This window comes from Talpa occidentalis, unplaced genomic scaffold (genome assembly GCF_014898055.3).
Source record: "Talpa occidentalis isolate TD23 unplaced genomic scaffold, MPIMG_talOcc4v2.1 talOcc4.10, whole genome shotgun sequence".
NCBI classification, from domain to species: domain Eukaryota; kingdom Metazoa; phylum Chordata; class Mammalia; order Eulipotyphla; family Talpidae; genus Talpa; species Talpa occidentalis.
The window spans coordinates 88,376,596-88,389,183 of record NW_023600993.1 but is presented as its reverse complement, the minus strand read 5'-3'; the positions used below and the strand labels follow the sequence as shown (position 1 = coordinate 88,389,183).

Sequence of the window (12,588 nt, the reverse complement as noted above, 5' to 3'; positions counted from 1 at the left end):
CACAAATTACTCTGATCCATAGCTTCCTCCACCTTCCTCCTTCTGAAAGGATTTTCCTTACACTCTGTCTAATTTCAGGGCCACCTCTAAAGCTGGCTACAATGAAGCACTCTGGCTGAGGTTAGCTTATCATGTGAACCACTCCACAAGCCTGCTCTTGTTTTTTCCTCCCTTGGTAGTTAACCAGGGAATTCCTTCTGGCCACATCAGTGAGGGATAAAGGAGAGGCAATGCAGAAAGTACCCTAGGCATTGGAGCAGCCTCTTCCTGCCATTTATTTATGGTTCTGAGGCCTACTAAGTCTCAGTTTTGAGCACATAGTTTCCTCCTAATATTAGAATGCTTCTTCATGGACATCAAATAATATACAGTTGATGATGAAAAATTCAGAACTCATTAATTTTTGCAAATGATCATTAAAATCATCATTACTAAAAATATTTGAAGCCCTTGAATGCCTGGATTTCTGATCTGTGGTTTCTGCTCACCTTAACTTGTGGTGTTTTATTTTCTTGTGTTTTGTAATCTGGGTCTCTGACCTGTGCATTTTCCTCATAACTTTATCTGAGTAATTCAGTTGAGTCCTGACTTAAAGATCTGCTGCTTTATTTTCTTCTGTCAGACATCTCTGAACCTCTAGTCTGGGGCAACTTTAAGCTAAATCATTAGATTGATTTTTTTTTTCAAGATTTATTTATTTATTTATACATGCACTGGGTACAGTCAGAAGCGCGGGAGAGTGAGAGAATTCACCAGAGCCAGAGCAGGGAGCAGAGCAGGCAGAGGGACCGAACTACACTGCTGAGGGGAGCAGCGGGCGGCAGGAGAGGTCTGTGCACCATGTGGGACCCTCCACTGGTGGCCGGGGAGCAGCCAGGGATCGAACCAGCGCTGCAGAGGCTGTGGGCAGCTTCGCAACCAGTGCTCAACCGCTGCGCCACTGGGGAGGCCCTAGATTGATTCTTTTTTAGACCACCACACACTGTGAATTCAAGCTCACAGACTCTGTGAAAGCCAGTTTGAGGTTGCAATTTCTCAGAAGATACTTTTCTATATACTGAATACCAAGGTTGAAGGCCAAGGAATTTTTTTTTTTTTTGAAGGCCAAGGAATTTTTCTTGGAAATACCTGGTGAAGAAGGAGGACTGGGTATCCATTTTATCCTTACGTATGTAACATTTCCAGAAATGAGATTTATATATAGTCTATTTGACTCACACTTTTGCAGTCCCTACCACCTTCCCCTCTTCCCTGTCTACCCCCTCCCTAGCCAAAGTCACAGAAACCAAAGCTCGAGTTCGCCCAGTTCAGCCAATGCTCTCAAGACAAAAGCCAGCTTCAGTTACTGCCTTCAGAAAAGCATCACGTTATGCTTTAACTTCATCATCTTTACTTTTTTTTCCAAGGTCAAGGATGCTTAAAAAGTTTCTTTGCATGTTGTGACTAAGTTATTCTAGATATTTTCTTTTTTTTTTTTTAGTCTCACTAAGCCTTAATTTTCTCATCTGTAAAATAGATACAATAATTGTATCTCTGCCATAGGGTTGTCCCATTAAATGATAAAACCCATATAAAGCACTTAGCAAGGTACCTTGTACATATCAAGAACTCAATAAATGATAGCTCATATTTGCATTGATAAGGTGAATGACAGATATTACTATAGCTTTCAATTTATCATTGCTGTATATGTAAGCAATTTTTCCTCTTTGAGGCTATGTGTGTGTATGTATTTCAAACATAACTGAAGGGTTTATAGAGCATCTTTATTTAAGAGAGCACAGCATTTTCACAGTGAATTCAGGAAGGCCAATCTAGCCAGGCTATTATTCTAGATATTTTCAATGGGAGGGTTAATCTGGGCCTCAGATCATTGTTCTCCCAGAAACAGAGGTCCAAAAACAACACTTTTCTCCAGATCAAACACTTTGTTGTTGTGAGAGGTTGGATGGCAGCATAGAAGGAAGGAGAAGAGAATTGTCAAAGGATGGAAAGGTCACTCCATCTCTGAAATCAAAGTGCTGGAATGACTGCTTTCCTCAGTAGGGAGCCAAATAGACCAGACATAGGTTCACTGAGGAAAGTGCTGGGTAAGTGCAGCATCCTGAAAGCCTTTTGAGGGAGTAGGGCTAGTTATTAATGTGGAGAAGGGGTCATGACCCCTTAGAAATATATGCTCTAAAGGGATCCAGTTCCAGTGTTGATTGCTGACTTTCAGAGTGTTACGCTGTCACTGATAATTTGGATTTCCAAGATGTGTTCACTGAAGCAGATTTCACTGGCGAATGAGAAAGGTTTTAAACCTTTCAACATCTTTGCTTGTTATCATGGCTATAGAATATCTTCCCTAAGAAGATGGAGAGTTTTTATCCTCACAAGAGAAGAGTAACCTCAGAGGAATGCAATGAGGTCAATGACAGAAGAGCAACTTCAAAAGACAATGGAGTTGGGGCAGCTCAAAAGTTAGGAGAAAAACAAAGGAGGTATGAAGCCACAGCATCCAACCAAGGTAAGCTTTTCAAAGAGGGAATGAACCATATGGTTGGTTGTGCAATCAGGAAGGAAAGTGAAATAGAAGTTGAGCAATACCCATGCAAATTTCCAAATGGAGGCACATTCCTCCGTGTGCCTTGGCCAGAGTGAGTTCAGTAGAACAATAAGCACAAATGCAAATTATAAGGAATTTTGGAGAGGCAGAGAAATAGAGAAAGATAACTGATAAGTATTTGGACAAAATTTGGAATTAAACATAAGGAAAGAAATAAGATATTAGCGGAAGTGAAACACAAAATGTAAAATTATAATTTTGTTGTCATTGGGAGCACAAGCCCCCTAGATTTTTAAGAATTAACGTACATGAACAATCATAAAAAAGAACAAAAGCATCCGGTGTTCAAATTCCTTCTTCGCTAATCACCAGCAGACCTCCAGTGTCACAACCTGAAACCTGGACAGGACAGTTTATTTGACCTTAAAACAGCTGACTAGGAAGTCCTTCCTCTGACTGAGACATATTTTCCCACCAGACCTCCACCCTCTGCCTATGCATCCATCCCACTGGTCCATCACATGATTAAGCCCTGCACAGCATGATTCAAATTAAGTCATGACTCCACTAATGGACTCTGCTAAGGAGTCCTACCTCAGTGGACTCAAGTGCATGCCATTCCCATCTTCACTGCTTTGTCTAGGTTCTCTCACTTCTTGTCACTCCAATTTTCTAGCCTTTTCTTTCACAAAGGTGGATCTAGAATGAGACAGATATTTCACAGGCAAGACCCAAACTCTCACAGTGATTTCCAATGGATGAAAGACAGACAAGGGTGGCAGGTGTATGAATTTTAATGAGGGGGGTTGACCACAAGTTGAGGGTGGTGATCACCAGCATTCAAGATAGTTTGGGCCAACGATTATTTGGGATCCATTTCATTTTTCTCTCTAAGCCATTAATGTTTATCCTCATGTAGGACTGGAGGCAGCATGGTTGATAATTTCTGCAATAGAAGTAGGGCTGTTCAGTCTTTTTGCAAGTGTCTCTACAGATTCCCTTGTTACCCATGCATTGAAGGAGGTGAGATCTGCCTGGGGAAAAAAATACAGATAGTTAATTTCCACTTAGAAGTAATAGATCTGACAAGTCAGGAAGTATAGTAAAAACCCAAAGGGCTAAAACAAACTGAGATACCACCACACATCTTTCAGAATGACCAAAATCTGAAACATTAAAATACCAAATGCTGGCAAGGGTGGGGAACAACTCTGGAGGGACTCTGACTCATTCCTCGTGGAAATGAAAAATGATCCAACCACTTTGGAAACAAACTATTTTGGCAGTTTCTTACAAAACTAAATATACTCTTATCCATTAGATCCAGCAATTGTGCCCCTTGGTATTTACCCAAGTGTTGAAAATGTATGGCCGCAAAAAATTATAGTAGCTTTATTCATAATTGCTAAAATTTGGAAGCAACCAAGATGCCCTTCAGTAGGTGAGTGGATAGAGAGACTGTGGTACATCCAGATAATGGAATATTACTCAGCATTAAAAAGGAGTGAGCTATCAAACCAGGAGCAGACACAGAGGAAGCTTAAATGCATATTACTGAGTGAAAGAAGCCAATCTGAAAAGGCTGCATACTGTATGATTTCAACCATGTGACATTCTGGAAAATTCAAAATTATTTTTTTTTAAGATTTATTTATTTATTTATACAAGCACTGGATACAGTCAGAAGTGCGGGAGGGTGAGAGAATTCACCAGAGCCAGAGCGGGAAACAGAACAGGCAGACTGACGAAATACACTGCCGAGGGGAGCAGCAGGCATGGCAGGAGAGATCTGCGCGCCATGTGGGACCCTCGCCTGGTGGCCGGGGATCAAACCAGTGCTGCAGAGGCTGCGGGCAGCTTTGCAGCCCAGCGCTCAACCACTGCGCCACCAGGAGAGGCCCAAATTCAAAATCATTAAGACAATAAAAAGATCAGGAGTTGAGGTACGGGAAGAGATGAGTAGGCAGAGCACAGAGGACTTGGGGGGCAGTAAAAATACTCTATTTAGTATTATAATGATGGATTCCTGCCATTATGTTTATCCAACATAGAGAGTATGACACTAAGATTGAAGCCTGATGTAAACTATGGACTGGGTGATTATGATGTGCTAAGGTAGGTATATCAGTTTTAATAGAGGTAGCACTCTGGTGGGGGGTGTTAATGGTGCAGGAAGCTATGCGTGAGTAGAGGCAGAGGGTCTATGGAAAAACTCTGTGTTTTCTTCTCAATTTTGCTGTCAACCTAAAACCAGTATAAAAAATTAAGTCTTTACAAAAGAATCTCTTTAAAAATAAATAAATTTGCCGTGAACATTCATTAATAAGTCTTTGAAACCAAATTTTCATTTCTCTGGAATAAATGCCCAAATGCATTTTCTGAGTGATATGGTCAGTATATATTTAGTTTTTAAAAAATAAACTGCCAAACTAACTTCCAGAGTATTTTTACCATTTAATATTCTCACCAGCAATGTATAAATGGCCCAGTTTCTCTGCATCCTTGCCAGCGTTTGATATTGCCAGTATTTTTAATTTTAGCTGTGCTAATAGGTATATAGTGGAATCTCATAGTGATCTTAATTCCCTAATTGCTTTTCCCTAATTGCTAATGATGTTTGCATTCCCTAATTGCTTGTGATGTTGAACATCTTTTCACGTGCTCATTGCCATCTGTACATCCTCTTCAGTGAAATGTCTCTTCTCGTGTCTGCTTTCTAATTGGAGTACTTGATTTTTACAGTTGAGTTCTGAGCTTTGGTTCTATATTCGAAATAAAAGTCCTTTGTCAAATAGGTGATTTGCAAGTACTTCCCCCAGTCTATAATTTTTTTACTTATCTTTTTCACAGGGTCTCCTGCAGAGTATAAGCTTTAAATTTAAAGTTCAATTTATTAATTTTTTTCTTTTACGAATTGTGCTCTTCATATGTAAGAACTCTTTACCTAACCCTAGGTCTGTGTGCTTTTTCCTATGTTTTATTCTAAAAGTTTTACATTTTATTTAAATCTGTGATTCATTTTGAGTTAATTTTGGTATAAGATGTGAGGTTGAGACTGAGGTTCTTTTTTTCCTACAAATGTCCAGTTGCTTCAGCACTGTATGTTAACAAGGATACCTTTTTTTCCTGTAAATTGTTTTTGCACATATGTTTTTTAAAATTCATTGATTTCACTTGTGTAGGGCTATTTCTGCGTTTTCTGTTTTGTCTCATTGGTCTGTGTGTCTCTCCACTAATATCACGCAGGCTTGATTACTATAGCTACATAAGTCTTAAAATCTAGTACCATTATTCCTGTGACTTTATTCCTTTTCAAACTTGTCTTAGCTATTCTTACTTCTCAAAAGATCTCCTATGATTTCATTTATGCAACATGCTAAAAATGACAAACCTATGGAGATGGGAGACTGATTGTCGGTGGCCAGGAGTTAGCGATAGTGATAAAAGATAGGAGGAGGGTCTGTGCTGCTCTGAAAGAGGAACAGCAGGGAACTCTTAACCATGGTGGTGCTTGCATAAATCTACACTTCCAATAAGATGCCATAGAAGTAGATACACACATTTCATCAATATCAGTTTCCTGACTTCTCTATTGTTCCGTAGTTACATAAAATATAGGTACTGTATTATCTTTGCAATGCCTGTATTATCTTTGCAACTTCCTGTGAATTATAATTATTTCAAAATAAAAAGCTGACAAGGACATGGAGAAAAGAAAACCCTTGTCAACTGTTGATGGGAATGTAAGTTCATGCAACACACACACACACGGAGAGAGAGAGAAAGAGAGAGATCATAAGTACTAGCATTAAATAAAGGGATAGATTTCATTTTTATTTTGACCAGAGAACATATGTTGCCTAAGCAAGGGTGTGGAGAGAGAGGAAGAAATATATTTACTCCTGTGAGATTTGGAAAAGAATCAAAGAAAAATCCTTCATCCGAGTATCAAATGTAGCTTCAATTATGGATTCTTGAGTACAGAACAGAAGCTGAATTGGGTGTTAGCTACAGCGGCAGGCCTGTGCATCAGTCCCAGAAAAGGCCCAGGGCTGATGCCCAGTCTTCCCTGCTGTGTGATCACAGTGCCCCACAACTGCCAGATCAGCCCCCCGCCCTCGAGCCCTCTGCTGCCACTGTTCCTACCCACCCTCATCGCCCTCATCTTACAAGGAGGAAAGAGAGATTCAAGGAAGCCTTAAGAGAGCAAATGCCACACCCTTGCTGTCACATCCCCAGAGAGAACCTTGAGAAGAAAGACCATGGGAGATGAGCATCCCCAAAAGGGACAGACAGACCCATACACCAGGGATGGCGAAGCAGCTGCTCAGCCTGCGTCAAACTTTCCTCCTAGAGAGAGGCCATGGCACCCCAGAAAGAGATTCCCAAGTGCCCAAACCCTTAAAGCTTCTGTCAGGGACTTTGCAGCTCCTGACCTCCCACTCCCGTCAGCCCCACGTCACCCTGGGCCAGCACTGCTGACACCATATCTAGCAAGCCTCACCTTCCATGTTCCCACCACCCTCTCTCCAGAAGTTAGACAAGACCTGCTCCTCCATCCCGGTGTTGTCTAAAATCTACTCCTGAACATAGGTCACTTATCTTCCTCAGACCTCAGCTTCCCCATCTGTGAACCAGGAGGATCAGAGGTCCTCAAGGTTTGAGAGCCTCCTGTAATGAAGGAAGGCCAGGGAATTGAGAGGCAATCACCTCCCAAAGGGCTGATCTGAGGGAATTTTCAAAAATTTGCATATGTACACCCTCAAGAGATTCAGCCACTCCCCTAAGTGTCTTCTGAGAGCTTACTATAGCTCTGTGGGGAGTTCCAAGCCTTTTTTTCAGTAGTAACTTTTTCCAGTAGTAACTCTCCAGGGTTGTCTATATGCCCCAGGTTAAGCATGGAGGAGGCTTTTAGTAAATGCTGACGGAGTGAGTCAGTAATGCCTTGTAATAGATTCATTCAGTAGAGACCTGAATGCTGTGTGTGGAGAGGGTCACGCTGGCCCCCAGGTATTGGAAAATCCTTAGACTCGTGCCCGTCCACCTCCCACATTGTGAGGTCTGCGTGTTGTCAGAGCAAACTAACTAATGGATAATAAGAACCACCTTGAGCCAGGTGCAGAGGCTGCGTTACATCCTGTCTACACTGCTAAGCAGAGTCAAATGAACACCCATACTCTGCCCAAGCGGCTACAAATAGGTGGGCCCCGTGGCACTCCTGCCTAGGAGTGCACACATGGCGGACCCCATCCTTCCAGAGTGCACCTAGGGGAAAGGCCTATACCATCCTGAGCAGGTAAAGGGATCTTCGGGTAAGGAGTTCCAGGAGGCAGCTACTCAAAGCGTGGTGCAGGTGTTGGGGGTTCGGGGGAGGCAGAGTCTCTGGCAGCTTCTATCTCCCTCTCCTGCAGAGTCTAAGACAATTGCAAGGCACACAGCACATCCTCTGTAAGTGCTGGAATAAACCAGGGAACAATAACAACAGCTCGCATTTATTGAGGACTTGCACATGCTGTGATCTGTGCTGTTACCTCATCTTATTCTTACAGCATCCTGAGGTTGATCCTGTTACTCTAATGTTATAGCTGGGGAAGCTGAAGCAATGAGATGCGTACAGTAAGCCCTCACTTAAACTCATCTATAGGTGCTTGGAAACTCTGACTTTATGTGAAATGTCAACTAGGGAAGCCAATTTTACCATAAGCTCATTGATTGAAATAAGAGTCAAGTTTCTATGTCATATTTCTGGTCCGAAAAAAATCACCAAACTTCTAAGTCAAGACCCAAAGTATTTCTAATACTAAAAAATAATTTTTCATTGATTTTTCAATCTGTTTATTCTAGTTCAGGGTCACAGTGGCCGGGGCCTGTCCTGGCAGCTCAGGGCACAGGCACCCTGGACAGGACACTCTGCCATCACAGCATGCCCTCCATGCACACCCACACTCGCTCAGCCTGGGACAATGGAGACAGCCCAGAGAACATAACGTGCACTTCTTTGGGAAGTGGGAGAGAGCTGCGGTGCCCAGAGAAAACCCACACAGACAAGGGGAGATGTGCGCAGACAGCCGCCCGCCCAGCCAGGCATCAATTGTTTTCCATCCATCAACATAACAAAATAAGGTTGAGTGAAATGATGTTATTTGAGGACCTACTGTGTGTGCAGAGTCTCACACTGCGAAGTGGCAGAGTGGAAATGAATGAATGAATGGATCCATAAAAGAATGTAAAAAAGGAATAATGAACAATTTCATTTATAAATGAGTAAATTCATGTGCTTTCATCTTCTTTTTAATACTTGGAAACCTTTTGAGTCTTAAGTCTGTAGGTTCTCAATCATTAAAAAGCATCTCAGTCAACTTCCCCAGAAACCTGTGAAATCATGGGTCATGATGGTCATTTCCTATTTCTGCTTATCTAGCAAGGACAGCAGGGTGGGCTTGCAACAATAGGACAAAAATACACACCTACCCATTTTAAATAGGGAGGCGGGGGTAATTTTTCCTAAGTTGACAAGTTATGTTTCAGAACGTAGGCCAGAGAAGTGTTTGCTGTCCTTGAGGTGACATCTCACTGCCCAGATCGAAAATAGCCATGGAAGATAGAATTAAAAAGCCCGACTCATGGTTCTATGAGCAGCATTTAGAAGCAAGGGATATTCAGTCTGTTGTAGTTCTGGATCCAAATTTGAGTTACACCATGATTCAGCAGAAAGTAACCAGTCAAACTGTACTCTACCTATATGCATTTTCTGTATTTGTTCTCCAACCCCATAAATGCTTCCCAAAGCTCCATCACTGGGGAGACTGATTTGAGACCATTGCCTCCAGTCTCCTTCGAGGTGATCCCACATTAAATGGGTTCTTTCCTCAAAAGTTGGTGTCATGGCTTTGGGCTTCTTTGCCATCAGTTAGTGGGTCCACATTCAGCAACACCAAGGTTTGGGCTCTACTCACTTTCTGTTCTCCCCCAGCCCACTACCCCCCAAGATGAGTCAACTCTCCAACCCAGGGATTCTCCCACTCTCTGAGTAGTTTCTGTGCCTTTAAATCTCTTGGTTTTGGGCCTCCATGGTGGGACAGCGGGTTGAGTGCAGCACCATGAAGTGTGAAGCTGTCCGCAGCCTCTGCAGTGCTGGTTCGATTCCCGGCTGGCCAGGGAGATACCCTCATGGTGCGGCAGACCTCTCCTGTCTTGCCCGCTGCTCCCCTCAGCAGTGTTTTCAGTTGTCTGCCTGTTCTGCTCCCCGCTCTGTCTCTGGTGAATTCTCTCACTCTCCCGTGCCTCTGGCCTGTACTCTAGCTCTAGCTCTTGTATAAATAAAAATAAAATCTTTTTTAAAAAAAATCTCTTGGCTTCCTACATGTGCTCCTTAATCCACTCCTGACCCAGTAGCCTTTCCTGTGACTGGTAGATGAGAAACTATCTTCACGACTGTTATCACTACCCTCACCCCATTACCATGGATCAGCCCCAGCAATGACTGTCCATTGCTTCTTAACTGCCATCCTGTCATCTCTTCACCCTCAATCCCTTTGCATGCCATTCCTCAGATTGACAGACACAGAATCAAATTTGTGAGTTTTAATGGAGTATGAGAGTTAGATCCTGAACCAAAGTCATTTCATTTCAACTCATGGTCTCTGTTCCCCTTGCTTGTTCTGATCTCCACTGTTTGGCTGAGAAGTGGTCCATGGGAGCAGTCTATCAATTGTCATTGGTTGGATTGTTAAATAACGAGTAAGGACACAGCACCGTTTGCGATTTACACAGCGTATGAGCTTTTGTTCATCACTTTTGCATACCAGTCGGCATGTTCCATCCATCCAACATCTATCTGCTGGGCACGGGAACAACAGATAAGCAAATGTTAGTATCCCTTAAGAGGAGAGGCAAGAGGGCAAGTAGGAGGAAAGGGAAGGCAAGGAGTGAGCAGGTTATGTAAATAATGCTGACCGCAGTTCCTGGAAAGGAGAGAAGAGCTCTTGAGAAGAGCTTTGAGTCCAAGGAGCTCCAGCTCCAACAATAATCCACTCTCCAATCCTCTTTGACTCCATATTCACCCAACTCAAACTCAAAACCCAGTCCAATCTTTTTTTTTTTAAAGATTTACTTATGCATACAAGAACCGGGGTACCGGCCAGAGGTATGGGAGGGTGAGAGGACTCACCAGAGACAGAGTGGGGAACAGAACAGGCAGATTGACTGAAATACACTGCTGAGGGGAGCAGTGGGCGCGACAGGAGAGGTCTGCCATGCCATGTGGGTATCTTGCCGGTTGGCTGGGATCTAACCCGCACTGCAGAAGCTGTGGACAGCTTCACAGCACTGCACTCAACCACCTGCACCACCAGGGGAGCCCCCCCCCCCAGTCCAATCTTAATTAGAATTCCCAGTCCCTTGAGTCCCAACTCCAAGCCAAGCCCAAATCTAGTCAGGTCACCAACCTCACATCTAAGCAACAATCCATCACCAAGCTGAACCTCAAACACTCCACTCCATTCAGTAGCAACCCTCAGCCCAAGCTCCAACCTAATCCTCAAGCCAGTTCCACTCAACCCCAAATCCGTCGCCTCTCCAGCCCACCTTAAACTAGCAATAAAGCCCAACTCCTCACCTCTAGCTCATCCTAATCTTCTCTCCAACTCCTAATCATCACTCCAAGTTCAACATCCTAATCATCACTCCAAGTTCTTTCTCCGCTATCATAACACCCCTCCCAGCCTTCAATCTAATCTCACAAACTTTCCAACAAGTTCCCAGTCTGCCTGCACTCCATCATCCCTAACCCCTGTCCAAAGACTCTCACCAGAATACTATACTGCCCTTAAGTACCAGGTGCTCTAAAGATCTATCATTCCACTATTGCTAAAAATGAGATTGACATGAGATGATCGTGGGGAAACCTCCCAAAGCCACATGAAATAAGGAAAGGTTTCAGTTGCTACCCATAGCGTGGGGGAGTAGGGATATGGGAGAAGGAAGAAGTTCATGATCAGGATCCCAGACACTGGGAAGAGACCCAAGTTACCTGATTCCAAGGCCAAAAAGATGGCAAGAGTCAGGAAAAGGAGCTTCATGGCTGGCAGGTTGCAGGAGGAGAAGGTGACTGTGCTGCAGGGAGTAAGAACAGAGCTCCTTGCAGCAGGGATGAGCCTCACTTTTATTGGCAGGGCTGTGGGCAGTGAATTATAGCAGGAGAAGTTTATATGGGCTCAGTCTGGCCAAAGGACAGTACGTGGCAGATGTAGCAAAGCACAAGATTAGAGTATGGGAAACTGGCCAGCACCCATGCCTCTTGCTGGTAGAGACAGGCAAATTACAGGTATTTGGCTTCCTGAGACTACCCAAAATATCAATTAATTAACAGTTACATATGTATCAAGAAACATTTCATTTTTAAAAAGAACTTATTCTAGGGCCTCCCAGTGGCGCAGCGGTTGAGCGCTGGGTTGCGAAGCTGCCTGCAGCCTCTGCAGCACTGGTTCGATCCCCACCCACCGGGCCAGGGTCCCACATGGTGTGCAGACCTCTCCTGCCGCCCGCTGCTCCCCTCAGCAGTGTATTTCGTCAGTCTGCCTGTTCTGTTCCCTGCTCTGGCTCTGCTGAATTCTCTCACCCTCCTGAGCTTCTGACTGTACCCAGTGCTTGTATAAATAAATAAATAAATCTTAAAAAAAAAAAAAGTACTTATTCTCAGCTGTCTAACAGAAGTATCTTTTTTCTTTTTTTTTTCATTTTTATCTATATATTTTTACATTGTTATTCATTTTTGTACAATGTTTGATTTCTCCTTTCAGGTGAAGTCCCCACAAAATTCCCATCATCAAGACACCTGTGCACCATCACCATTGTCTCTTGTGCCCTTCCCAGCGCTGTTTTGCTCCCTCTCCCTCTCCGTCCCCTGCAGAATCTCCCATTATAGTTTGCCTGCCAGTTCTGTCTTTTTTTTTTTTCTCTGATCCCTTGTATAGTTTCCCTGTGTTCCTCCCATAAATGAAACCGTCCGATATTTTTCTTTTTCCTAGAAGGATATCTTT

The 12,588-nt window shown here is 43.3% G+C and overlaps 1 protein-coding gene across 2 annotated transcripts; it reads right to left on the bottom strand.

Moving 5' to 3' along the window:
• Positions 1 to 3,331: 3,331 nt before the first annotated feature.
• On the bottom strand, positions 3,332 to 11,735 carry DEFB119 (defensin beta 119). 2 transcript variants are annotated; one of them, XM_037497430.2, is made up of 2 exons: positions 11,580 to 11,735; positions 3,332 to 3,582 (listed from the first exon to the last, which is right to left on the bottom strand). In XM_037497430.2, the coding sequence occupies exons 1-2, from the start codon at positions 11,626 to 11,628 to the stop codon at positions 3,389 to 3,391; spliced, it is 243 nt and encodes an 80-aa protein (XP_037353327.1). In that variant the 5' UTR covers positions 11,629 to 11,735; the 3' UTR covers positions 3,332 to 3,388. The 2 variants fall into 2 exon arrangements, with proteins under 2 accessions (XP_037353327.1, XP_037353337.1); XM_037497440.2 differs by lacking the exon at positions 3,332 to 3,582 and adding an exon at positions 9,936 to 10,388.
• Between the last annotated feature and the right edge of the window lie 853 nt (positions 11,736 to 12,588).